The following is a 27,281-nucleotide window of genomic DNA, read 5'->3' on the forward strand; positions in this document are numbered from 1 at the left end:
AGGGGAAGGTCTCAGTGTTCGTCACACTGTGTGCAGTGGAGGCCTAGAGTTTTAAGGAGCAGTCTTGGGAGTCACTGCAGAGATTTAGAGATCAAGGCAGCTGGGACTCTGTCCCTTCTCCCCATGTCAACAAGGGCAGCTCTGCTCCCATCTGCTTTATTTATTGGCACCTGTGCAGGATCATGTTTGGAACAGGATTCCACAGAGAGTGACTGAATGCAGCTGACCCCGTGGAAAGCTTAGGCATTTGGGAGTGCGGCAGCCTGGGTTCTAGTTCCAGTTCTGCTGCAGTGAGCTGTGGTTGTGATTACCCCACCTTCCCTGTGTGAGCTTCAGGTTTCTTGCTTATCGAGTGTGAGGACCACACCAGATAAAACCTTAGTACTCTATTATGCTCAAAGAGCTTCGGAGTCTCAATAGGGCTTGTGCTCTTGGGTCAGCCTGACAGAAGTCCTTCTGCCCTCAGAGATCAGGTCCTTTCAGGGGAGGCCTGAAAGCTCTCATTATCTGATCTACTAGTCATGGGAGGTAGATACCCCAATTTCCCAGCAGATGAGAAAACAGGCTGAGAAGGGTGGCAAGCTGTGCTCTGGTTACACCGCTGTGGGGAGGTAGAGTCAGGCCCAACCCCGGTCTCCTGGGTCCATGTTCCACTCCTCCACCTGCTTTCTGAGGGTCTGCATGTTGGAAGCTGGGGTGGTTCCAGCATCACTGTCAAGATCTCAGCTGCTAGACAGAAACTTAAGATTATTGAATCTTAAAATAAAAACATGATTCATGGACTGGCAACTCTCGGTCACGAGATGCCAGCATTTGGAATTTTGTTGCTGCTACCACAGGCATGAAAAGCCCAAGCTTCACTGATTCGGTATGTTCAGTAGTGAACTGTGTGTGAGTCACGGATGTGAACTGGGAAGGAGGCAGCGGGGCCCTCGAGTCATGTCCACTTCTAACCTGTCTGCTCTCCTGTTTCTCCCTACAAATCTCCGTCTCGCCTCACAGTGGGATGCCTTCTCCATCCCTGAACTTCAGAACTTCCTAACAATCCTGGAAAAAGAGGAGCAGGACAAAATCCAACAAGTGCAAAAGAAATATGACAAGTTTAGGCAGAAACTGGAGGAGGCCTTAAGAGAATCCCAGGGCAAACCTGGGTAACCGGTCCTACTTCCTCTCCTCCCGGTACCCTCGGATTTATTTTTATTATTAATTATTATTTTGCAACAGACACTTTTTCTCAGGACACCTCTGGCGGGTGCATTTGTGCCTGTCCAACAGTTCCAGATGTGGCAAAAGTCTCTTCCATGGACAAGTGTTTGCACGGGGCTTCAGCTGTGCCCGCCCCCAGACTGTGCCCCACCAGACTCTGCCAAGGATCAGAACTCATGTGAAACAAACAGCCGACGTCCTCTCTCATCTACAAGCCTTTCACCAACCAAACAGCTGCCTCTCTCGTCACCAAACTGGAACCTCACACCAGCCGGCAAAGGAAGGAAGGCTTTAGAGCGGTGTGTTCTTTCTCTGGCTTTGATTCTTCTTTGAGTTCTCTTATTTGCCACCTACAGTACCTTTATTTAAAAAGCTATAGCACATTCCTTTTGCAGGTCTGAGCTAAGCCCCTGAAAACAGGATAATGCTCATAAAAGGACTGTTCCCACGGCCCACAGTGCCTGTTGTTCACACTTAAGGGAAGCTTATAAAGCTCCTGGCCCCAGATGCTCAGGGTAAGGAGCACCAAAGCTGAGGCTGGCTCAGAGATCTCCGGAGAAGCTGTAGCCTGCCCTGGCCCTGGCCTGGCCCTGGCCCACATTGCACATGGAAACCCAAAGGCATATATCTGTGTTATGTGTGGTACCTAGTCACATCTTTGTCAACAAACTGTTTGTTTTTAAGTTACGAATTTGAATTTAATGTTGTCATCATCCTCAAGTGTTTCCCCAAGGGGAAGCCAGCCATTGACCATTTAAAAAGTCTCCTGCTGAGTATAAAAATCAGGCAGTAAGAGAAAGCCAAAAAGTGATGCAGAGAAATGTGTCCAAGCTGTCTTCAGCCTTCCCCAGCTAGAGAGCGGAGGAGGGCCTGGGCTGCTTGGGTTCCCCCTCGGCTTCCAGCACTGCCTCCCTCCTCCCACTGGGACTCTGGGATCTCCCAGTGCTGTCCAAGGAGTTGCCTTGATTACAAAGAGGGGGGCCTCCAATTCGGCCAACTTGGAGTCCTTTCTGTTTTGAAGCACGGGCCAGCCCCAGCACTGCACGCAGAGAGCCGGTGGGCCTGGCCTCCCCGTCGACCTCAGTGCCTTTTTGTTTTCAGAGAGAAATAGGAGCAGAGTGAGTTTGCCTGAAGCTCTGCTGCTGGCTCCTCCTGTCAGGAAGTGGACAATGGCCGCGGTGTGGGAGACAAGGCCAGGAGAGCCCGCGCTCAGCACGGTGTGAGGGTCACAGACCTCCCTCCCATCTGGGTGCCTGAGTTTTGACTCCAATCAGTGATATCAGACCACATTGACAGGGAGGATCAGATTCCTGACTCTACATTTGTACTGGCTTCTTGTTTAGGCTGAATCCTAAATTAGCCAAACAATTCCAACAAGTAGCCAAGACTGCAAAGACACTCCAATGCAGAGGGAGAAGGACTTGTAATTTTCAAAGCAGGGCTGGTTTTCCAATCCAGCCTCCGAGAAACCATTTCTTGGCTATCCTCTGCCTTCCCAAGTACCTCTTGGGTGGGATCAAGCCCAAGCTTGTTTGTGTAGCTTCAGAAGTTCCCTCCCTGACCCAGGCTGAGTCCATACTGCCCCTGATCCCAGAAGGAATGCTGACCCCTCGCCGTATGAACTGTGCATAGTCTCCAGAGCTACAAAGACAACACAAGCTCGCAACTCTTAAGATTTTTTTAAACCACAAAAACCCTGGTTAGCCATCTCATGCTCAGCCTTATCACTTCCCTCTCTTAAAAAAACTCCCTCCCTGCTGTATATTAAAGGGAGCAGGTGGAGAGTCATTTCCCTTCGTCCTGCATGTCTCTAACATTAATAGAAGGCATGGCTCCTGCTGCAACCGCTGTGAATGCTGCTGAGAACCTCCCTCTAAGGGGATGGCTATTTTATTTTTGAGAAGGAAAAAAAAAGTTATGTATATAGACACATAAAGGCATATAGCTATATATAAAGAGATAAGGGTGTTTATGAAATGAGAAAGTTATGGGACAATTCAGACTTTATCTAAAGCACTGTTAGACCCAAGGCCTGTGCTGAGGTCTACGCCTCCGAAGAAAGTACAGTATAGGTTACCCTTTCCCTCCCAGAAGTGGGAGTAACTGCTGGTAGTGCCTTCTCTGGTTGTGTTGCTCAGTGTGTAAGTGTTTGTTTCAAGGATATTTTCTTTTTAAATGTCTTTCTTATAGGGGTTTTAAAAAAAAGTAATAAAAGCCTGTTGCAAAAATGACTCATGTTAGAAATGTCTCCCTTGAACTTCACCATCTTGTGGAAATTGGGAGTAGGGGAGAGGGTGAGAACAGAGATGATCACACGCTTCTTGGTGGAGTCAGATTTTCTTTTGCCAGTGAGCAGAGGAATGAAGGCTACTGTTCAAATAATTTGGAGGAAATTGTCCAAATGGGTAGGCAGGAGGGCGCTGCCTGGGTGACCAGCTGTTCCATGTCTCCACAGAGCAGGAGAGTCAAGGAGACTGATTACAGGCGGAGATGCTGAGGGTGGGAAAGAGGAAGGCCTTCTGGAGCTAAGGGAAATTCGACATCAGGACAGGCTACTGAGCTGAGCCATGATTCTTCTACTTCTGAAATTATTTAACAATAAGGTAGAAAGGAATAGCTCTTTAAAAGTTTAATATCACTTCACCTGGAGGAAGGGGGCTAGCTCAAATGACCAAAACAGTCAGACTTGAGCCTTCTCTGACTTTCGTCAAAGGAACATCTCAGTAATCATGGAAATAACCATGTTAAAGTTTTAAAAAGAAATTCTTGCCTGCCTTCCAGTACTGATCACACAGAATGCAATAAATGGGGTCCAAAGAATGAATGAATGTCCAACAAACATCCATAAAATTACCCCAGAATGGGGCACATCTGTAACATTTGTTATCTATCTAGACCTCCAAGAACTGTATCTTTCAATGATTTTGCCAAAGTCTAAAAATGAAGCAGTTTCTGCTTTTCTTTAAAACGGATATGGTTACAGCATAGGATTAATAAATTCAAAGTTGTACGTTTGACAGTGATATAGATTATTTGACTTAGCACATAGGAAAAATAACCTGTTACACAGTCTGACTCTACTCTGCCTTTGGACATGTCCCTATTCTGTTCACAGGGGGAAGGGGAAGATGACTCAATGCAAATGTGTCACTGTTACTGGAAAAACCATTCTGTGCACAGATGTGGACAGCACTGTGTCATGGCAGAATTCTGGGTCAAACCACAGTTAAGGGTAGACGTTCATTTTACACCCAGCCCTACCTCTTACTGGCTTTGTGTCTTTAGCAGAGATCAACAAGGCAGGACATGACCTTTCTTAGCCTCCACTCCCTCCAAGATCGTGCAGAACAAATCAAGTTTGTGAAAGAACTTTACACAGTGCTACATTTTACTTGTATTCACATAGGACCATAGTTCACTACTGCTATACAGATCATACGCACTCAGATCAGACTCTGGCAGGCCAAAGGCTTTAACACAATCCTGTTTGGCTCAATTTCTGGAAATCCCTTTCCTAGTTCATGCCAGTAGAGAGAGGATTGGTGAAATTAAGGAGTTTACTTACAAGTAAAAAGGCCTATTCTGGGCCTGATAACAGACAGTAGGAGGCGCCACACACACATTTTCAAACCCATTCCCTTTTTCCTTTTCAAGGCTCAAATGGGCAATTTGTGGATACTGTTGATATTTTTAAGTCTTTCTTATCTCATCTCAGTTCGAGAAAAACTCAGAAGAGAAAGAAACAAGGAAGTAAATTCAAGTATAACTGTCTCTTAATGGTAAAACCCAAGAACTCAAGGAATTTAGCCCAGTTCTCCCTCCTATTGTACAAGGAGAGATCCAGTCAGAGAAATGATTCCACAAACTGAGCAGGGACCAGCACAGTGGTTCTGTATTTTTCTGGCATCAAGTGAGCTCTTTGGGAATTTGACAAAAGCATGGTCCATCTCTCAGGAAAATGATCGTACAAAATCTTGGGCACCATTTCAGGGAGTTCATGGATCCTCTAAAGACTTACTAAAGACCTCTTCCATGACCTCCACATTAAGAAGTTGAGGCTGAAGAGGGCATGTGTTGAATGAAACCCTTACTGTAACAAAGCTGTCATCTTGGAGTTATATCACAAATTTACCAGTTAGCGGCAGTGTCCTACAGTTGGGGAAGAATCACTGTCTTATAGAAACCCATGTCCTAATATGCTTGTACTGTTTCTGATTTCTACCTAGCCTAAATTGGGCTGCAATTTAGGGTCAATTCTTTCTTATGTTGCTTTGATTGATGACAGAGAACAGCTGGGTTCTGTTTTCTATGTGACTAACCCTTTAGAGATGTGAAGGAACTATTTTGGGGCTAGGAAGTTAATTAGGTAGTAGGATATTTAGTAGAATGTCTTTAAAAACAGGAAGGCCCCACCTGCCCGAACTTTGAATGGGCTGGCCTGCCTGAAAAGCAGGGAAGGAATGAAACCACTGAAACCACATGGGCAGAAAGGCAGCCACTGCAGCCTCTTCTGTCCATTTAGAATACTCCGACTTCAAAAATTGGTACAATGTTTTAGCTAAGTGGAGGAAACAAGAGGGAAGTCAGATTTAGATTAGAATAAAAATTTATTTTTGTAAAGAATTATATTTTGTATTTGCAAAAGCTGAAAATGCTCATAAAAATTACCAGCCCAGAGCTTGGATTTCCACCGGATTCACCATGTGAGACAAAAGAGTCTGTCACTTCTTCTTGCCAGGTTTCGGGGCCTTTTCTAGACCTTGGATGTGTTTTCGAGGGAGCTGATACTCTTCTACAATCCAAAAAGCACACACTCCTCAGCGGAGCAGGACCTTGGTCCCCAGCTGGCCCTCCACCAGTAGTTCCCTTTGTCTCACAACGTCATTCCACCCGGCTCAAACTCAACTTTGGGACTAACCACTTATCCCTACACCTCAAGGCTGATGTGTATATTTCTGAAATTTTCCCACTGACAGCTACTTTCTGGGTGTATTTCAGGCATTTATATTTTTCACAGAAGAGACCGTGTCTGTTCAGTCATGTGCTCCTCTCTCTTCCTTGTAACATTTCTTCTCAGTACCTTGTATGGGGTTCTTCACATAAAGGGGCTCAACTCTGTAAGTTAACTGCCAGGTACTGCCATAGGCCATGGAATACATTTGCCTAATTGAGCACTTACTATACGCCAGGGCCTGAGTAAGAAAAAGGCAAGGTTTCTGGCTCAAGCAGCTCAGTCTAAGAGGAAGTTCAGACATTAGAAAAAATTAGCCAAGCTGCAGACATTAACTGGAAATACAAACACAATTGGAAAATGCTACATCAGCAATGTTTAAAATGCTAATTTACAGACAGGCTTCCCAGGACCCTTGGGCTGGGCCAGTGAGCCTGTGAGGTCAGGCGGGCTTGGTGTGGGAGGGCATGCTAGGCAAAGGGATAGCCCAGGTAGAAGCACACATGGGTGAACAGGCAAGGAGAATCTGGGGAACTGCAAGGACACCAGGGTGGCTGGTACCTATAACTGGGTGTAGGAGCTGACAGAGAGAGCCTGCAGGGAAGGCTGGAGTAAGGCTGAGGTTGGGCTGGGCTCAGGCTGGGAGGGTCTTGCTTACTGAGCCTAGGAGTTAATTCTGAAGGCACTGAAGAAGCATACAAAGTTTTTTTAGAAGGGAGTGATATGATCATATTTGTTTAAAAAAAGCTGACTTAGGTAGAGTTGTGAAGGCTGGTTTGAAGCGAGGACAAACTGGAGGCTGGGTTACCCAGAGTTGGTAGAAAGAACTTAGGCTTTAGGCTGGGCATGGTGGATTCCCAGCACTTTGGGAGGCCGAGGCAGGTGGATCACCTGAGGTCAGGAGTTCAAGGCTGGCCTTGCCAACATGGTGAAACCCCTTATCTACTAAAAATACAAAAATTAGCTGGGCATGGTGGCACATGCCTGTAATCCCAGCTACTCAGGAGGCTGAGGCAAGAGAATCACTGGAACCTGGAAGGTGTAGGCGGCAGTGAATGCAGTGAGCCAAGACCGCGCCACTGCCCTCCAGCCTGAGTGACAGAGCACGTTTCTCTCTCAAAAAAAAAAAGAACTTAGGCTCTGGAGTCTAAAAAAGTTCCATGCCCAGTGGTATCACTCGAGAGTCAGATGATCTCAGGGCAAGGCACGGAACCTCTCTGAGCCTCAGTTTCCTCAGTTGCAAAACAGATAATAGCTCTGCAGCATCATTAGGATTAAAAGAGATACCTGCAAAAACCCCAGCAATGGGCCTAGAACAAAAATGTGGGTGCTCACCAAATGTTTTATAAAAAGGGACCAACCAGGAAGAAAACTACTCTAATAGTGGAAGAGAAAGCATTGAATTTGGAAGGGGCCAAAAGATCTGATTCAAACATTGGTTTCATCTTCTTGCTAGCTGCTAAAACCTAAATGGAGTGAGTGTGTGTGTGTGTATGTATTACGCAAGTAGAGCTGGCAGGAAGGTCTTTGCTGAGCTAGACCAATGCCTCCAGCTCTTCAGAGGGGATGCTCACCAAGCAATAGCCAGCTGAGGTGGTGGACCTGGTTTCCCTGGATCTGCACCTGAAGGCTGTCCTTGGCCCCAGGGGAAGGAGTGACGGTGGTGCTAGCCTGGCATCGCTGCTGAAGGATGGCAGCCACTGAGTATGGGTCCAGACCATAGGCCTCCAAGTTCCGGACCACGGTCACCTGGGGGGACAGTGGGGACAGAGACTGACGGTGGTGACTGCATTCCCTTCCCTCCAGAGGGGATTCCAGAGCCTCAGCAGCCTCCTCAGCCCCTGTGTTCTCTGATGGCTCACCATTCCTATAATAGTGCTTTTTAATCTGAAACACTTATTTATTTTTGTGCTTCTAAATTGATTCTCTCTTTACCCCATCCAATACATGTTATATATTTAGAGGGATAGATACTCTCTGTATCACATAGAATGTCTACTTTTTTTTAAAGTTTTTTCATTTCAAATTTCATTTGAAATTTTTTGATTTCAATTCTCCCCCTTGTTACTTTAAAACAAATTCTTTCTCATTCATGACTACAGATGGTAAAGTGTGTTACTATCAGGTGCATGGGGGATAATTGCTATCAATAAAGATTATAAAAGCTCCAACTAGCCTTATGCTTGTCAATGGGCTCCAGACCCAGAGAATCTTAGAATCAGTAAGACTTTAGAGGTCGTATCTCTTCCAACTGCCCACCTGATGCATGAAGAACTTAAAACATAAATGAAAGTATAATAGTATATGAACCCACATGCACCTATCACCAGTTTCAACGATTATCAACTCATGGCCAACCTCAAATCATCTATATCCCTGTCTACTCCCCACTCCTCTATCACTTTAAATCAAACCTTCCCAGACATCAGACCATTTCATCTATAAATATTACAGTATGTAGCTCCAAAAGATAAGGTTCTTTTAAACATAAAAACAAAACCATCATCATACCTAAAAATAAATTAACAAACAACAGTTCCTTAATATCAAGTATCTAGTCAGCAACTCAAACATTTTTCTGTTATTCAACTTCACAAATGACAAGTATGTGACTTTGAAATAAAAAAGAAAAATGTTAGTGCTTTTAAAATATCACAGTTCTCTCCATTGTTACTTTAAAACAAATTCTTTCTCATTCATGACTACAGATGGTAAAGTGTGTTACTATCAGATGTGTGGGGGATGACTGCTATTAATTAAAGATTATAAAAGCTCCAACTAGCCTTACGCTTGTCAACAGGCTCTAGACCCAGAGAATCTTAGAATCAGTATGACTTTAGAGGCCGTATCTCTTCCAACAGCCCACCTGATGCATGAAGCCCCAACTACATCCTCCCCCAACAAGTGGCCACCTAATCTTTGCTTGCAGACCCTCCAGGAAAATGTTCAATATTTTATGAAGCAACAATTTCAATTTTGGACACTTCTACTTTTCATTATTAACAGAAAATTACTGTTTAAATTATGTGTCTGGCACATAAACACTCAATAAATACTATTACTAATTATTATAAAGGTTATCATTACTGGTTCTCAATGATTGAGAACCAAGTATTTATATGCCAAGTGCTTCAGCCATGGATATTCCTTCATTTGATCCTCACAATGCCTTACCAGGTAGGTATTATCCCCATTTTTCACACAGTAAAACTCAGACAAAAAGAGACTAAGTAACATGCTGAAGGCAGGCAGTGAGGCAACAGTTGCATATGAACCCAGTTCTATCCAAAGCCCATGCTCATAACTGTATACTACTACAAAGTTCTTTATTTTGAACTCAAGTCTGTGTTCTTGGAATTTCCATCTAATAATCCTATTTCTGTCTTCTCAAGGTACATAGAATAAGTGCACTACTTTGCCAGGGGACAGCTTTGCACATATTTGAGGAGAGATGTCATTGGTTCCCCACAACTTTGTGTTGCTAAGCTAAACGCACTCAGTTCCTTTAGCAAGTTTTTTTTACAAGTTATTTTCGTTGAGCAAGGCCTAAGAGGTGAAAGCATGTATGGGAGCTGAACGCCCATAACGTAGTTCTAAGAAAAAAATAAAAATAAAATCTTATTTACTTTTGGAACCAGGCTCTAGCAAGTTTCCTAGAACAAAGTCCTAGAGGGCAATGAGTAAGGGGGATCAGCTTTACCTGTTTCAAACAGAGCCCCGCCCAGGCACACAAACATGAGTGTTTGATAAAAAATTTTGATGTGTTTGAGGCCAATCTAAAAACCTCCGATCACATTAGGTCCCAGAACTTGGCAGGAACATTAAATCGCCATCCTCGAACATCGTGTCTTTTAAAAATTACCTTTTTATTAGAAGCCCTCTGTGCTAGAGTGATGTCAATTGGACAGATTTTCCCTTTCTTCACAATGGGCTCTTGTCCGGGAAAGGTCACTTGATAGGCAGGCTGTAATTTTTCCAAACACCTGAAACAGAAGTTATGAGTTGTAAACTGATAAAGCCAACAGAAACCATTTCCTCATACCCGACTACCAGCAGGCAGTTAGATGTAAGCTGAAATTGCAGGTTCACAACCTTGGTTGCACATTAGAATCATTCAAATCCCTAGGGAGCTGCAGCCCAGATCAATGAAATCTGTATCTGTGACCAGGGCTACGTATTTTTAAAGCTCCCTAAAGTGCAGCCAAGGTTGACACCCGCCGATTCAAAGACGGGAACATCAGTGACTTGAGCCCCTGGAAACTGTCCAGTGACCTGGCCTTCTGAGAATCTGCTGTCTGCCTTGTGGAGGCTACTACCTGTCTCAAGAATGTGCCTTCCGCAGCCTATTGCCTGTGAGTGCTGCTTCACATTTCTGACATGTTTTATAGAATACTTTTACCGTGAGGTATTTCTACCTTTTATCTAACCAAGTTTTCTCTTGCTATCACATACATCAGGATCAACACACTTTTTCTATAAAGGGCCAGACGTAAATATTTTAGGTTTTGCCGGTCACCTGGTCTCTTACAACTACTCAATTCTGCCATTATAGCACAAAAGCAGCCCACGGACAACACGTAAATGGATATGGTTGTGTTCCAATAAAACTTTATTTACAAAAACAGGTGGCAGGCCAGATTTGACCCATGGGTTGTAGTCTATTGACTCCTGACAATACACTATTTTCAGTTAGGTGGAAAAGAAGGAATATTAAGAATCTTTCCTTTAAAGACTTTAAGAAACTCTTCCCCAGCCTTCTTTTGATTCTGAATCTTATTGAAGTTTTTATTTTATTTTTTTCTTATTTTTTTAAATGCCCTCACTTTAACAGAGTAAGTTCTTTTTTTGAGACAGGGTCTCATCTTGTCACCCAGGCCGGAGTGTAGTGACGTGAACACAGCTCAATGCAGCCTCTACTTCCTGGGCCCAAGCAATCTTGCCACCTTCGCCTCCCAAAGTGCTAGGACTACAGGCATGTACACCACCGCAGCTGCCTGAAGTTCTTATTTTTAATTAATGTTCTTTTTTGTTGTTCCTTTCAAGTTCTCCTACGTTATATTGGCTCAAATTGTTCCAAAGACCCCCACGGCATCAGAGTTCCTCAAGCCTGTGTTTATGTGCACTGGCTTGGTATGAATTACAGAAAGAAAATCAAAGACTAAGATAGTGACAGTATTAACGTTCAGTGTGATCGATACTAAGGGGAGGGGATAGAAAAGTTGGAGATAGAAAACTGCCAATGCCTATTACCTGGCCAGAAGACTGTCCCATGGAAGTTTCATGACTGTATGCTGTTCATTTTTCTCTACGATGCAGTCACATAGGATGGGATCCAACTTCACAAGACTAAAGGGAAAGAAGAGGCAATGAAGAAATCTTAGACTTGTCTCTTCTGACCCGAAGGCTAACTCAGGATTCAACTCTCGTATGCCCTTTATAGTCATTCAGGATATGAATCAATTATGGGCCCACAGTCCAATAGGCAATGTACCTTATGGGTACATTTTTCCTAGGAAAAGCAGGAGGTAGAAGGGAAAGTGAGATGGGATAAATCCGAAAACCAGGTTCCTTTGCTACTAACCAAGTGACCACAGCTTTCTGAGCTTAGCATCACAATTGGCTAGTGAGGAAGAATGAAAGGAAGTGGGGATCTTAAAAATGAAGGTGTTGGCCAGGCACAGTGGCTCACCCCTGTAATCCCAGCACTTTGGGAGTCTGAGGCAGGCAGATCACCTGAGGTCAGGAGTTCGAGACCAGCCTGGCCAACATGGTGAAACCCTGTCTCTACTAAAAATACAAAAATTAGCCGGGCATGGTGGCAGGTCCTGCAATCCCAGGCTACTCGGGAGGCTGAGGGAAGAGAATCACTTAAACCTGAGAGGTGGAAGTTGAGTGATCAGAGACTGTGTCACTGCATTCCAGCTTGGGCAACAGAGCAAAACTCTGTCTCAAAAATAAAAATAAAACATAAAATGAAGGTGTTAGGCTGGTTGGTCTCAACTTATCATAATGATGTTTTTTTCAAGTAAAAAATAAAAATTTTTTTGAGATAGGGTTTCACTATGTTGCCCAGGCTGCAGTGCAGTGGCATGATCACTGCTTGCTGTAGCCTCAACTTCCTGGGCTCAAGCAATCCTCCCACCTCAGCCTCCCAAGTAGCTGAGACTATAGGCACGCCCTATCATGCCCAGCTAATTTTTGTATTTTTTGTAGAGACAGGGTTTCACCATGCTGCTCAGGTGGGTCTCAAACTCTTGGCCTCAAACGATCCTCCTGCCTTGGCCTACAAAAATGTTGGGATTATAGACATGAGCCACAGTGTCCAGCCATTAAAGTAAAAAACAATTATTGGAATGCTCTTCATCTGGTAGTTTACCATCTATATCCCCTTTAAAGAAAATTATACCGTAATGGGTACAAACATACAGTTAGATAGAAGAAATAAGTTTAATATTTGATAGCAGAGTAAGGTGACTATAGTTAACGACAATGTATTGTATATGTCAAAATAGCTAGAAGAGAGGACTTAAAATGTTCCCAACACATAGAAATGGTAAACACTCGAGGTGATGACACCCCAAACACCCTGCCTGGATCGTTATACACTCTGTGCATGTCACAAAATACCGCACACACCCCATAAATATGTACAAATATGTATCAGTAAAAAAACACTAGAAGTTATGATGACTTCAGTAAATTCTCTTTAAGCTTACGTTTTACTCCTTACACAGCCACTTAAAGATGATTCATGGGTAGTTGTGAGAGAATATTCACTGAGTTTAAAGTTGATGTTGACAGGATACATGGATCTGAACACCCCAGACAGTAGCTTTGGGTATCCACAGCGTGTGGTTTGGAAACCACTGCTCTTGGTTACTTCTAAGATGCTATGGTTTTCTATTCCCCTCCCAGACATCCTCCCCAAATGTGTCGATGTCTGATAAAGATAAAGACCCAAAAAGATCTAGCACTCCTTCTCATGTACTCACTTTTTGTTATCTGCGTCAACCAGGTCATTTTTCTTGGCATAGTTAATGATGATTGTTCGGACCTCACTGCCCTCCAGAAAGCTCCCCTTCCTAGGTGAGGAGAAGTGACCCCGGGGGTTAGTTCACACTGTGCCATGAGACAAACTAGAGATGCCCAGACTCACGCCCTGCTGAGCAGGGGACTGTCCTCAGCTTTTGGCCTCTAGTTTCTTCCCTTTTCCTGACTGAAGTGAGCATGACCACACAAAGAATAACTACAGGCAGAAAAGGGTGAGACCTACTCATTCATTTCGTCTGGAGGAACTTCCCCAGGGAAGGAGGCTAGGAGCTGGATTTGGGAGAAGGGGAGAACACGGGCAGAGCAGGTTTTGCCAGTCACAAAAGAGCACTACTTAGGTTGAGAGGAACTGTAGGCCAGAACACCAAGCAGGCAGAGAAGGGCTGCTCTCCAAAAACTCACTTGTGGCCAGACTCCTGGAAGAGCAGGGTCATGCTGGCTGGGACACAGTAGAGGGGTTTTATATCTGGAGGGTGATAGGGCTGTTCCCCGCTACCCTCCTGGATAGTCTGGGAGGTCGGGGAGGGCTCGGGTATGACGAAAGATGTAATCCTAAAACCCAGCAGAAGGAAAGAAAAAACACATTTTATACTAGCATCTCAGCAATCCCCAGTCCGTGGCCCAGGTGCCCTGGGACCAGCTGGGCTACAGTGACAGGCCCCCTGCACTCACCTCGGGTGTTTCCAGTCCACAGCCACAATGCTCTCCACCCCTTTGCTCAGCTCCTTCACCTGTATAATCTGCTCCTGCTGCATTTGCTGCAGGAACTTAGAGAGCTAAGGGAGAGAGGGCCAGTGGTAGGGGACTTCATTGATTCCATACACATACTGAGCACCCAGGATGTGCCAGAGTAAGCTAGGCAGGGACTGTGCAGGGATATGAAGCAGCCCCTGCCTTCATCAACCAGAAACTGAGAGGCCCCCAGCCTGAGGGCCAGGTAGCAAGAAGCTGCTAGAGACTAACCAGTGAGGCCGTTCAGAACTCTAATCAGATATAAAGGAATCAAAGAAGAAAGGAGAGTGGGTGCCACCAACTGCCTCAGCCCAAGGAGTTTCTTTCTTCCCCCTTATACTTGGAGCCAAAAAGCTTAATTATAGCCCTGGTAGACAGGGCTTCCCCAGCATCCATCTGGCTTGTGTCGTATGTGCACCTACACAACTCTCTGCATGGGTCTGCAAAGAAGATTCCTGCTTACCTTTTTGTAGCTTGACTTCTTTATGTCCAGTTGTCGTCCTTCGGGGCTGATGGCAGATGGAAAAGGCAAGTTAAGCTAACGAGCAGTCATGCTGGGACCTGCCTGACACTGAGACGAGGGCCTTTTTCCTCAGCCTTCCTCCCCCACCTTCAGAGAGAGGCCACAGGCCACTCTATGCTGAGGGGTGGCATCAGAGAGGGGTGCAGACTATGGGACATTCTAAACCAGTGCTGTTCAACAGAGCTTTCCATAGATGTAGAATGTTCTCTGTGTTGTCTAACAGGGCAGCCATTAGCCACATGTGGGTAGTAAGCACTTGAAGTGTGACTCATGTGACAAAGGCAACTAAATTTTAAATTTTATATATTTAAATTGATTCAAACTGAAAATAGTCACATGTGGTCAGTGGCTACTGCGTTGGATACAGCCTTAGATTCCTCCCAGACCAGACAACTTTCTGTGGCCTCCAAAGTTCCAACAGCAAACTCACACTGTGGGCAGCCAGGCCTGGAGTGGGGCCCAGCAAGCTGCAACCTGGGGCCAGATCCAGCCCACTAATTACTTATCTACTGTCTATGGTCACATTAGTGCTACAATGGCGGCATCGAGTAGCTGCAACAGAGATGGTATGGCCTGCAAAACTGAAAATATTCACATTTACTATCTGGCCCTTTACAGAAAAATGTGCTGTGGATTCTCAAGGAGTCCTGCTAGAATCCACCCCAGAATCTTATCCTAGAGAACATTCTGGGGCTCCTTTCTCAGTTATTTGTAACCCAAGAAAGTCAGGACAAATTACCAAGTATCCCTCCACACACTCCAGATACCACACTTGTACAGTATAGCTTAATGAAGCCTAAGTATGAATGAGAAGAGATTACATTAAAAGTCACTTTTTTAAAATATCACAGCTAGATTCTCAAAAAGAAATAAACTCAGGCCAGGCACAGTGGCTCATGCCTGTAATCCCAACACTTTGGGAGGCTGAGGCAGGCAGATCACTTGAGGTTAGGAGTTCAAGACCAGCCTGGCCAACATGGTAAAACCTCACCTCTACTAAAAATACAAAAATTAGCTGGGCCTGGTGGCATGTGTCTATAATCCAAGCTACTTGGGAAGGCTGAGGCAGGAGAATCTCTTGAACCTGAGAGGCAGAGGGTGCAGTGAGCCGAGATCACACCACTGCACTTCAGCCTGGGTGACAGAGTGAAATTGTGTCTCAAAATAAAAAAAGAAAGAAAGAAAATAAATAAATAAATTCAATCTCAGGGTAAAAATCAATAAGCAAACCTCCTGATATGATTTACTGAATGCTTAGTATTTACTGAATGCTTATTATGTGTCAGGCTATGTAATCTTTACAGCAATCCCATGATTATTAGAAATTAGGACTCAGAGAAGCCCAGTAACTAGCTAAAATGCACCTTGCTCAAACACCCTGGAGAGCTGGCAGTTGAGCTCATACGGCTCTTCAAAATCCAGGTTCCATCCACATGCAATACTACCTGTCCTGGTGGCTTGTGTTTTTGGATGGGGTGGGCCAGGATGGGGGGGGTGTTCACACCATTTCTTCCACCTAATAAAACCTAATCTGGGCCCCCACCTACTTTTCAGAAGTGTGAGGAGGTTGAATGCTCTAGAAGAAGCCTCCTGACAAAGAGGCTGCCCTGGGACACTTCCTGCACAGGACAGGCTGCCCGATTTGTGAGGTTGCCCAGAACCCCCACAGCAGAGGAAATGTTCATGGAATCTCAGGAATTTTAACTTACCAGTTCTCAATATCCTTTCACTGGCTAAAATTTAAGATTTTGTTTTAACAGCCCAGCAAGCTAAGAATTAAGTTTTTAGAACTCAAGAACTAATTCATTTGTTAGATAAGTCTTCCCCTCCACTCTTTCCACGGCATGTCCCTCATCCAGTTCCCACATCGGCCCCATCCTGTCCTACTGCCAAGGATCACACATGAGACCCCGGCCCCGGCCTCCAGCCCACATCAGTGCTTTCCATACCAGCAGGAGAACATGTGGCTGCCAAGGAAAGTGCTGGTGAGTAAAGGGAGGTCAGCCTTTTTGACTCGGCACTTCAAGGCATGCAAGAAGCATCGTTGTAACAACTCATCCATTTGCTCTGCAGGGAAAAGACAAGAGCCACATCCTTCCTGAGGGATACAGCACACCTGGTAAAAGAAACTGACCCCCAGCTTTATCCCTACCTCACACCCTTGGCTCTGAAAGGAACCCATTCCCAAGTACCAAAGCTCCCAGACTCTCTTGAGCACTGAGCCTTTAAAGAGGGTTGACCCCAGAGAAGGGATCAAGCCACAAAGTCCCACCAAGCTAGGAGTGTTCACCCACAGAAGTCGAGCCAGAAGAAACCTTGGAGGGCTTTGCAGCTGAAAACAGGCAAATGTCAGGGGAGATTAGCACCCAGGGAGATGTGACTTATGTGGAAAGGACTTAAAAACAAGATGTGAAAGGGCTGCTGTGCCACCCTCACAAAAGGTAAGTACCTTCCCCTCCTCCCACGGAGCTTCAGGGCCATTCTAGTCAGCAGTGGAGGCGAGCTCGTCAGGCTCCCAAATTGAGAGGCAGGGAGATGGGCCCTTCTGCTCCCAGAGGTATACCTTGAAGCGTTTTGCCATCTATGGAGTCTTGGTTCAGGCCCCCGGTGCTGGTGTCTTCTGAGGCTTCTGAGAGGGGCTTCTCCTCACACCCCTGATGAACCTCCCCATTTTCCTCTTCTCCCTCCAGAGTCATGTGCCTCATGTCTCCCCGCAGGGTGGAGTCCACCTGGACAGCCCCCTTCTCTTCATGGACATCTGCCGAATCCAGGGCCAGTGGGGCAATGGAAGGTAGAGAGGACTTGTTTCCAGACCGCCTGGAAAAACCTCATGTCAGAAATACCAAAAAGCAGCCACAATACTCTCCAACCCTGGCCACAGAAGAGTCAGCAGTGACGTCAGAGATAGCAAAGAGCCAACGCGCAGGAGTGACCAGGAGGGGCAGAGAGCCTGTGCCCTCATCTCAAGTGCATTTTCAATTCTGGGCCCCAAAAGTCCCATGCCTCAGTTTCCTCCTCTTTGAAATGGAGAGAATAAGTCTTGTCTCCTCCCTATCCCAAAAGAATAATACTATTAATAGACACCGCAGGACTAAGAAAGATTAAAGAAAAAACCGTTTAAGATAGACTCCCAAAAATGTTCCCTCCATCTGAGTTAATAACAAAACCAATTTGAATTAAATATGAACAATAAGATCACCAATGCATCTTTAATATCTGTTTGGTGAAATGCAAACCCAGGGCTCAGCACATGTAATAAAACACAAACACCTGGACTGCTCAAGGATTGCAAAATCAATGGCTTCTGTGCTATATCAAATGCAGTCGAACTTGGAAAGCAGAGGTTATCATGGTTTTATGCCACTAAGCCTTAGAAAGACAGAAGAAAAAACGATGCCACATAGCAAAGCACACAGAGAAGTAAAAAGCTTTATCTTAGCCAACATTATGCAAATCAAACTAAGTTTTAACTAATAGCTATGGCAATGCTTATCAGTATTGTTCACAGTAAAGCCGAAGGGTATGTTAGGGCTATTCTGATCAGGTAAATACCATAAATATTTTTTTCAAGGTGCAGGGAGAGAAACAAAGCAGCTGCTACTAAAACAAACTCCTGACCTTGATTGCTGTTGCCCAGACTGATAGTTAAAAAACAAGGGATAGTCAAGGCACAGTGGCTCACGCCTATAATCCCAGCACTTTGGGAGACTGAGGCAGCCAGATCAGCTGAGGTTAGGAGTTTAAGAACAGCCTGGTCAACGTGGTAAAACCCCGTCTTTACTAAAAATGCACACACAAAAGAAATTTGCCAGGCATGGTGGCAGGTGCCTGTAATCCCGGCTGCTCGGGAGGGTGAGGCGGGAGAATCGCTTGAACTGGGAGATGGAGGTGGCAGTAAGCTGAGATCACGCCATTGCATTCCAGCCTGGACGACAAGAATGAGACTCCGTCTCAAAAACAAAAAAAACCAAAAAACCAAGGTGCTATGAAAACATCAGTCATCAGCCCTCAAATATCTAAAAGCAGGCTAAAATGAGGTTGTACCTCCAGCAAAGGAGGTCTTGGCCAGTACTCGTAAAATTAACAATTCCGGCCAGGAGCGGTGGCTCACACCTGTAATCCCAACACTTTGAGAGGCCTAGACGGGTGAATCACATGAGGTTAGGAGTTTGAGACCAGCCTGGCCAACATGGTGAAACCCTGTCTCTACTAAAAACACAAAAATTAGCTGGGTGTTGTGGCACGTGCCTGTAATCCCAGCTACTTGGGAGGCTGAGGTAGGAGAATCGCTTGAACTCAAGAGGTGAAGGTTGCAGTGAGCCGGGATTGTGCCGTTGCACTCAAACCTGGGCAACAAGAGCAAAACTCCATCTCAAAACCAAAAAAATTAGTAATTCCAAGACTGGGTTAGAAAACATACCAACAGGCCACAATACTTGACTAAATGTGTTTTTTGAAAAAAGTGTTGCTTACTATTTTGGTAACATGACATGAAGATAACCAGAAAAATGAACAGGTACATGTCTCAAGAATGCAACCTTTACAGTCAGAATGTGTTACTTCCACGACGGGGAGGACTATGGAATGTGAAATTTGAATAACATAAAAGTAATCAGGTCATTGTCCTGGTGCCTAAAGGTCTACCCAGCCGTGATTTGGATTCAGAAGCCTCATCATGGGGCTACGTGATGCCTAAAATGTGCACAGCAGCTAGGGCCAGATTGACCAAGGCTATAAAAAAAAAGGAATGTCACTGTACAGAGGGGCAGAGCAGACAATCCCTAAGGTCTTCTTTCAGGTCTAAGATTCTATAATTCACTTAGAAAATAGCCAAAGTTCTCTCTCATTACTTGTCCAAACAAGGGAAAAAAAATTATTTTCTTTATATTTGGCAAGGAAATAAAAGTCTGGAGTCAGCAACTTGTTTAATGACATGGCTAGGACCAAAACTCTCACTCCTGAATCTCAGGCCCCATCTTCTCCCCACCTGCCTCAGCTGTCTGTGAAACAGAAGAAACTCTGTACTCACCACAAGTAGTCCTGGTAAGTGTGGAGCACAGAGAAGCCCCTTCCCTTCAGGCCTGAAGTGAGCATCTCAGCCGTGGACATGGCTGCCACTCCAATGGCTACAGGGGCTCTAAAAAGAAAGAAGCCAGAGACCAGGGTCGGGAAAAGTCTGCAGGAAGGGCATATGTTAGGATCATCTTCTGACACATGCGGTAGAAATACCAGGGTTGCCAATGTGAAGGTCTTGTATCATAAAACCAAACTCAGTCCACTTTCAGTTTTCTTCAGATTACCTATAAATTTCAAAAATCCTTTGACCAAACATTAAACTTCTGTATTAGCAACTCTTCTGCTGACTGTATCACTGCCTTTGTTTTATAAATCCAGGTGAGACTTGGAAGGATATTTAATGTTCCCTTTCACTAATTTCAAAAATATAAATTATTTCCTCTACCCTAATGAAGTCATAGCAATCCCATAAGGAAGTTTAAAGGTGGGGCAATTCATATATCATAAATTAGGCTGAGAGATGCCACAGGGAAGAGAGAAGAGACACATAGCAGGGCCAAGTAGAGAAGTTCCTTCTGAGTTGACTTTATAAGAGGGTTACTCAGTGCAACTATGTATCTAGGAACTAGATATTTCCAGGATATCAAAAACAACCACATATATAGTAACTACAGTCACTTCCAAAGCCCAGATGAGAAATCTCTGTCAGATGAGTAAATCTCTGTTACTCGAGCATTGATCAATCAGATATTACCTGTAAGGGTGGGTGGCTAGCTGGATAACAGCCAGGGAATACATAAGTCTGGCAAGGTAGCCAAGGTCCAAGTAAGAGTTCCCAACACTTGAACTTACTCTAAATCTGGTAGCTCTGCTAACTGTACCTATAGGTCAGTTCCTGCCACAAAATCTGAATCTGGCTTCTTTCCCAGTTCTTAAAAGAAGGTTTTTCTCTTCTACCCCTGAAAGGTCAATGGCTTGAGAACTCCAGTCTTGAACATGACTTGTATTTTTAACAACCCCTCATATCCTTACCCCCAACACAAACCATCCACAGCTCTACCCCCATATACACTCCAAAGGCTAAAGTGAACAGGCCAAATATCCATTTACATAGTTTCCTCCTACCTCAGATAGACTATTAGGGGAGAAAAACAGTGACACCATCATTCTTTTCAACTGTAATTTCTGCTATAGGTAAATGAAAGTTTCTAGGTGCTTGGTTTCAAAGCATTCAAGGAAAATAGAAGAATATGAGTAGCAAAAATAAGATCTTTAAACACTGATCCCTCTCATGCCTAACGTCGCTCTTTCCTTCTCTCGAAGAAGAAGAAGAAATTATCAATATAATGAGTCCACCTTGGTCATCTCCATGAAAAAAAAAAGTGAGATGTCATTTTTCACTCACTAGCATAACACAAATGAAGATGACCCATCATATCCAGTATTGGCGAGAGTACAGGGAAATAGGCTCTACATACGCTGCAGGTAGGAGTAAAAACTACATGATCTTCAACCTGACAGTTCTGCATTTTAGTATCTACTCTGAAAAAATACTGGCAATGGTGTCCCTAAAGGCATCAATAAGGTAACGTTTGTAATAGAAACAAACTGGAGGCAACCTCAACGTCCACCAGGAGAGGGCCTCTTCCATCATGACACAGAAGGTAAAAAGATTTGGCAGATCTGTTTGTTCTGACATGGAAAATGTCCATATTTAAATACTAAGATATAACAGTTTAAAAATAAAAATTAAAAAAAAAAGAAAATGTCTACACTATATTAAGCAAAAAAAATACCACATACACAGTGTAATTTTATTTGAATTTTTAAACACATATACCCTAAGCCATATATTTTTATATGCACAGGTATATATGTGTGAAACAACAGCAAGAAGGACACATCAAAATGAAAACGGTTATTCCTAGGAGAAAAAGATTGTGGGGTGACGGGGGGCTTTTGATTTTTCAGAGTGATTCATACAATTACTTCTTATTTTTAAAAAGAGGCAGTGGAGGGCGGGCGCGGTGGCTCAAGACTGTAATCCCAGCACTTTGGGAGGCCGAGGCGGGTGGAATCACAAGGTCAAGAGATCGAGACCATCCTGGTCAACATGGTGAAACCCGGTCTCTACTAAAAATACAAAACATTAGCTGGGCATGGTGGTGCGTGCCTGTAATCCCAGCTACTCGGGAGGCTGAGGCAGGAGAATTGCTTGAACCCAGGAGGCGGAGGTTGCGGTGAGCTGAGATCGTGCCATTGCACTCCAGCCTGGGTAACATGAGTGAAACTCCGTCTCAAAAAAAAAAAAAAAAAATAGAGGCAGTGGAGGCTAGAAGCAGTGACTCATGTCTGTGATCTCAACTCTTTAGGAGGCAAAGGCAGGAGTATCGTTTGAAGCCAAGAGTTTGAGACCAGCCTGAGCAACAGAGTGAGATCCTGTCTGTATGTCAACTGTACTGTATCTCAATAAAGCTATCAAAAATAATTTAAAGATGAGGATGATGATATGGATATAGGGAGAAAGTGTGTGGGTGATGAAAGACAATGAAAAGACCGAAAAAAGGTCACAAACAGAAAGACAACTAAATGCAATTTGGTATCTTAGGTTGGATACGTGAACAGAAAGAAGACAGCAGTGAAAAAACTGGGCAAATATGAATAAAGTCTGTAGTTTAGTTAGCAGTACCGTGCCAATGTTAATTCCTTAGTTGCAATAATATATATTGTGGTCCCATAAGAGTCTACCATTAGTGGAAGCTGGGTAAAGACATTTCAGATCGCTACTATCTTTGCAACTCTTCTGTAAATCTAAAAAAATGCAAATTCTAAGAAAACAGAGCAGCAACAGCAAACAGCAAATAGACTTGGCCCAGACGCATGGACTTCCCATAGGCTCGCTGCCATTCCCCTTCTGTCCCACTCTCTGCTTCTTCCAGAACCGATTTTTGCTTTCACTCTTTTTTTCACATGCTTTACAAGTTGTCATTCCCCTCCAACTTCTCTTTCACATAAGATTTTCCCCCAGAGGCATGGTGGCCTGGCACAGTACCTGTTCCCCACCAAGGAAATGGCACAGAGGTCGCCCTTCTGTACCTGAGGCAGACCAGCAGGGGGCATCACTAGTCCAGGCAGCATCAAATCTGCAATGAACAAAACAAAAACATCACAACCTGCACTGAACCTCCATCTAACTCTTGTTTTACTTCATCATTTCCTCACTCACACAACAAAAAAATAGTTATTAAGTATCAACTATGTTATTCACAATAAAAATGAAAAATGGCAACTTCAATATCAGACCTTCTCCCCTTAGAGGGCTAAAGGTCAGAGTTTGAGTATCCTGGCCAGGGCACAGTGTCTCATGCCTGTGGCTTACGCCTTTAATGACCACTTCGCCCATCCAATAGCAGGTTATTTGTTTTGATTCAAATGATGGTTTCTAAGCGAGGAGTGGGAACCTTCATTTCCTCTCCAGACTCAGCTCCTAACAGTCTTCTGGCATAAAAGAGGTACTCTTGGCCAGGTACAGTGACTCATGTCTGTAATCCCGGCACTTGGGAGGCTGAGGCAGGTAGATCATTTGAGGTCGGGAGTTCGAGACCAGCCTGGCCAACACAGTGAAACCCATCACTACTAAAAGTTTAAAAATTAACCAGGCATGGTAGTATATGCCTGTAATCCTAGCTACTCATGAGGCTGAGGCAGGAGAATCACTTGAAACTGGGAGGCAGAGGTTACAATGAGCCAAGAGCATGCCACTGCACTCCAGCCTGGACAACAGAGTGAGTCCTTATCTCAAAAAAAGGAAAAAAAAGTTTGAGTATCCTGTAACATGATCTATCTTGTCCTAGTTTCCTAAACTCAGCTTATTGATTTATAGTACAGCATATGGCGGTTCACAAAGTACTTTTACAACACTTATTTAAGCCTTACAACAGGGCCAGAGAGGCCCAGAGATCTTGTGGAAACGGCCAAGTGAGAAACATAAAACACACAGGGGAAAACATTCCATTTTTCAACTACACAAAACCAGGAAATGGCTAAGTTTATCAAATCAGTTGGCCTTTGCTAAGTTGGTTCCAGCCAATAGCCAGAATATAGGAAAATCCTCTTACCTGCTCCCCCTACCAGTTTCTCGAGTACCAGAGGCCATGTTGTAAATGTTGGCAGAAGATCAGGATAGGACCACAGCGTGTACACTGTACAAAAAGAGATCCAGAAAATACTACCACTAAAATGCCAATCTTCTAGAGAAACGGAAAGGCCTAACACTATGGTCGCTTTAATTAGAATAAGGAAAGAAACTCAACTCAAAGCTAAAGAGAAGATTGTAAGGGGATGCCCAGAGAGGTTTAATTTTTGAGGAAGAAAAAAACCTAAGAAACTGGTGTCACTTGAGATTTGGAGGCACCTGGTTTGCAGCAGCAGAAAATGGCCACAGGGGACAAAAAAGTGAGAGCAGAGAACCAATGAAGCTTTTATGTATGGCTTCAGAAGCAAGTAACTTAAGAACAGGGAGCCAGCTATACAAAATTTTCAAACTTTCCCATGTTTCAAATTTTTATCCCCTCTATTTCCATAGTGATTAGCAGTAAAACCCCTAGGTCAAAAAGCATTGTGGTTGTTTTCAGGTACAGCAAGGAAGTGAGATCAGGGGCAGGAGTAGCCTAAGGATATTGCATTGCATGGTTGCAGCCAACCCTGGAGGATGAAAAGCCCCAAGTTACAAAGAAGGTGCAACAGCTATGGAAAAGAGAAAAGGAGACTTTGTCCTTGAGATTTGTGACAGAGAAAGCAAAGAATCCTAGAGAGCCAGCCATAGCCTAAAAAGTCCTTGTGAAACATGTGGTTAAAGTACATCATGAAAACAGCAGGGTATGTAGCCTATCAATCCAGCTTCTTTTCTATCACAGTATCTCTTTTCAGTATTTTAGGAAAATCCTGCTATAGAGAGTTTTAAGAAACATTTTTTAGGACAGGCACCCTGCTCATGCCTGTAATCCCAACACTTTGGGAGGCTGAGGCAGGAAAATCACTTGAGCTCAAGAGTTCAAGACCAGGCAGAGCAACATAGCAAGACCTTGTCTCTACTGAAAATTTTAAAAGTAGCCAGACATGGTGGCATATGCCTGTAGTCTGAAGTGGGAGGATCCCTTGACACAGGAGGTTGAGGTTACAGTGAGCTATGATCACACCACTGCACTCCAGCCTGGGTGACAGAGTAAGTAGAGTAAGACCTTATCTCTCTCTCTCTCTCTCTCTCTCTCTCTCTCTCTCTCTCTCTCCCTCTGTGTGTGTGTGTGTGTGTGTGTGTGTGTGTGTGTGTATTTACATGCCGTGAAATTCCATCCTTTTCAAGACCTTTGCTCTATCCCTAGTCAACCCACTGTGAACTTCTCAGTCACTGTTCCTTCATCTCAGAACTTCCCTTTGAAACCACCCTTTATGTTAACTCTTTTTTAATCCCTCCTATAGTGGTTTTGCATAGGAGAAAACCTTTTGCATCATAGAATTGAAACACCCAATTCTAGGAATGCTAGGTCCATAAAGATCCTTGGGGATGGTATTAGAAGATGTTGTGCTTATTTTATGGGAGATAGGTTAATGGAAGAAACAGAAGCAGATGTTAGGCAAGAACTACCTAATGATAATCACCATCTTCATCCTGTTGTCATACCTGTTGGATACAGATTTTTCTCCAGTTCAAAGAGGATGGGGTTACCACCACTCACATATACAGTCACCGCATCCCCCTTGTGAGCATACAACTTCACAATGTTGAGATCCTCCTTTCCAGGCACTAACTCAGAGACTTGATCTGTTCCAAGGGTGGGGAAAGCAGTTGTCACATCGGCTCGAAGCTTTCTCCTGTAGAAAGCACACCAGCACTGTGAATGCTGCCTGGATGGACTTTAATAAATATCAAGAACTCAAAAGCGCTCCCTATAAAATCACACGGGCCAAAGAAAGATTGCCTGGTTTAAGATGTCCTAGTCTCACACTCTTCCGAAACATCCTAAACTCTTTTTCATCCATTGTCATTTATTTTCACTCATTCCTGGGGCATGCCTTTCTGTTTATGGGTGAGAAAATAGCCCCAGTGAACAACCCAAGTTAGCCTGACACAGGAAACAGCCCTGCCTTCCTGACTGCATGCCTAGCCCTTGGGCCCACTGCTTTCTCATATATGCTTCGCAAATCTGCCAGTTTACAATTAAATAACTATACTATGACACCTATAGACAACTATAAAGCACTGGTTACAGAACTCCAAACACAATCTCCATTTGTGACCCCGTCTGAACAGATACAGTTCTCCTTACCATATGTGCCTTATTCTCTCCCACCTCAGTTTCCAGCTGTCTCTCCTGCCAGAAGTAATCACTGGTCATTTTTTTCTCTTACACTTTTAATTCTTGGTATCCCATCCGATCTCTCCCAAGGGACACTAAGCTCTTTGGAGGGCAGGAACCCTGTATTCCTTCATTTCTGCATCCTCCACAACACCTTTAATAGTCTACAGTCAATAAACACTGACCAAACTACGTTTTCTTTTAAACTCACTAGAATATCCAAGAGAGCCAGCTCCCCTCTCCATTCTTACCTCAAAATGTATCTAAACCACCCGTGCCTCCTAGGGTCCCTTCCCTGGCACATCCCTCGGCCTCCATCCGAGGATGTCAGCTGAGACCAGCAAGGGCTATGGGCCAGCCAGGCCCAAGAGACGTCTGGCTGTTCTGGTGGGCAGAGCAGGCCGCTTTCCTCCCTCACCTGTCCGACCCCTTGATGGCCGTGTTGGACTTGACCCGAAAGGCCTTGGCAAACATGTCTGCTGGGGTGGTCTGGGGAAGAGGAGAGCACAGAAACCAAGGAATGTCAAGAGAGCGAGAGCGAAGCAGCTGCCCGGCCCGTAGCCCTGGGGGCAGCCATGCTGGGGCCCGGCTGCGAAAAGGGCCCGGCTGCGAAAAGGGCCCGGCTGGAAACCTGGGCCGCACAGCTTCTTGGCCGTTGCCGCTGGGGAGGCCGCGGCCGCCCCTAGTGGCGATGCCGGGAACTAAAGACGGCCGGGGCGGGGCGGGGCCCAGGGAACGCCCCTCCCCCGCCCGCCGTCCCCATGCGCTCGAGGGCGTGGGTTTGCGCCTGCGCGAGCTACTGGTGTTTGCGCCTCCGTAGAGACTCAGCCACGCCAACAGCTATTGGGTTTATTTCCTTCCAGTCCCTCAGCCTAGTAGCCTTGAGTAGAAGCTCTGCAAGCTCCCATTCCATTCGGTTTGGTTCAATTCCGCAAAATTAATTTAACTCATAAACATGAGTTAAGCCCTCGGTCGGGCGCGGTGGCTCAAGCCCGTTATCCCAAACTTTGGGAGGCCGAGGCGGGGGTAGATCGCTTGAGCCCAGAAGTTCGAGACCAGCCTGGGCAACATGGTGAAACTCATCTCTATAAAAAATAAAAAGAAGAAGAAAAGAAAAATTCAGCCGTGTGTGGTGGCGCATGGCTGGGGAGGCTGAGGTAGGAGGATGGCTTGAGCCCAGGACCTGGCGGAGGTTGCAGTGAGCCGAGATCGTGCCACTGCACCCCAGCTTGGGCAACAGAACGAGACTCCGTATCAAACAAACAAAAAGACCTTGCAGGCCTTTTGAATATTTTTCTTTATTTTGTTTTATTTTGTTTATTTGGAGACAGCATCTCGCTCTGTCACCCAGGCTGGAGTGCAGTGGCACAATCTCAGCTCAATGCAGCCTCCACCTCCCGGGCTCAAGTGATCTGTACACTTCAGCCTCCCGAGTAGTTGGGACTAC

At 44.8% G+C, this 27,281-nt stretch overlaps 2 protein-coding genes across 5 annotated transcripts in view; one reads left to right on the plus strand and one right to left on the minus strand.

Annotated features, from left to right (window-relative positions):
• Window positions 1-3,437, plus strand: part of RASSF5 (Ras association domain family member 5) — a 78,333-nt gene extending 74,896 nt beyond the window's left edge. For both annotated transcript variants that reach the window (XM_032289025.1, XM_032289026.1), the window contains one exon: window positions 1,003-3,437. In XM_032289025.1, the coding sequence (XP_032144916.1) occupies window positions 1,003-1,155 (153 nt within the window). In that variant the 3' untranslated portion in view covers window positions 1,156-3,437. The remainder of the gene's footprint in view (window positions 1-1,002) is intronic.
• A 2,357-nt stretch (window positions 3,438-5,794) lies between these two features.
• Window positions 5,795-26,534, minus strand: EIF2D (eukaryotic translation initiation factor 2D). Of its 3 annotated transcripts, none has more exons than XM_032289022.1 (15): window positions 26,253-26,534; window positions 25,159-25,349; window positions 23,597-23,680; window positions 22,531-22,621; window positions 19,492-19,599; window positions 17,026-17,279; window positions 16,412-16,529; window positions 14,403-14,448; window positions 13,880-13,983; window positions 13,610-13,759; window positions 13,150-13,239; window positions 11,408-11,503; window positions 10,020-10,140; window positions 7,732-7,906; window positions 5,795-5,998 (listed from the first exon to the last, which is right to left on the minus strand). In XM_032289022.1, exons 1-15 carry the CDS (start codon window positions 26,306-26,308, stop codon window positions 5,928-5,930), a joined length of 1,755 nt encoding a protein of 584 aa, XP_032144913.1. In that variant the 5' UTR covers window positions 26,309-26,534; the 3' UTR covers window positions 5,795-5,927. The 3 variants fall into 3 exon arrangements, with proteins under 3 accessions (XP_032144913.1, XP_032144914.1, XP_032144915.1); XM_032289023.1 differs by lacking the exon at window positions 26,253-26,534 and adding an exon at window positions 26,086-26,232; XM_032289024.1 differs by lacking the exon at window positions 13,610-13,759.
• Window positions 26,535-27,281: the final 747 nt, after the last annotated feature.

Source organism: Sapajus apella, unplaced genomic scaffold (assembly GCF_009761245.1).
Source record: "Sapajus apella isolate SASKATOON/1434 unplaced genomic scaffold, GSC_monkey_1.0 scaffold22, whole genome shotgun sequence".
Classification (NCBI taxonomy): domain Eukaryota; kingdom Metazoa; phylum Chordata; class Mammalia; order Primates; family Cebidae; genus Sapajus; species Sapajus apella.

Bases quoted from the DNA above. Each gene is read 5' to 3' on its own strand.
- EIF2D (XM_032289022.1), bottom strand. From the start codon at position 26,308: ATGTTTGCCAAGGCCTTTCGGGTCAAGTCCAACACGGCCATCAAGGGG. The intron at 25,350-26,252 runs GTGAGGGAGGAA...TGCTTTCTACAG, and splicing joins GCCATCAAGGGGTCGGACAG to GAGAAAGCTTCGAGCCGATG. The intron at 23,681-25,158 runs GTATGACAACAG...CTTTTTGTACAG, and splicing joins GAAAAATCTGTATCCAACAG to TGTACACGCTGTGGTCCTAT.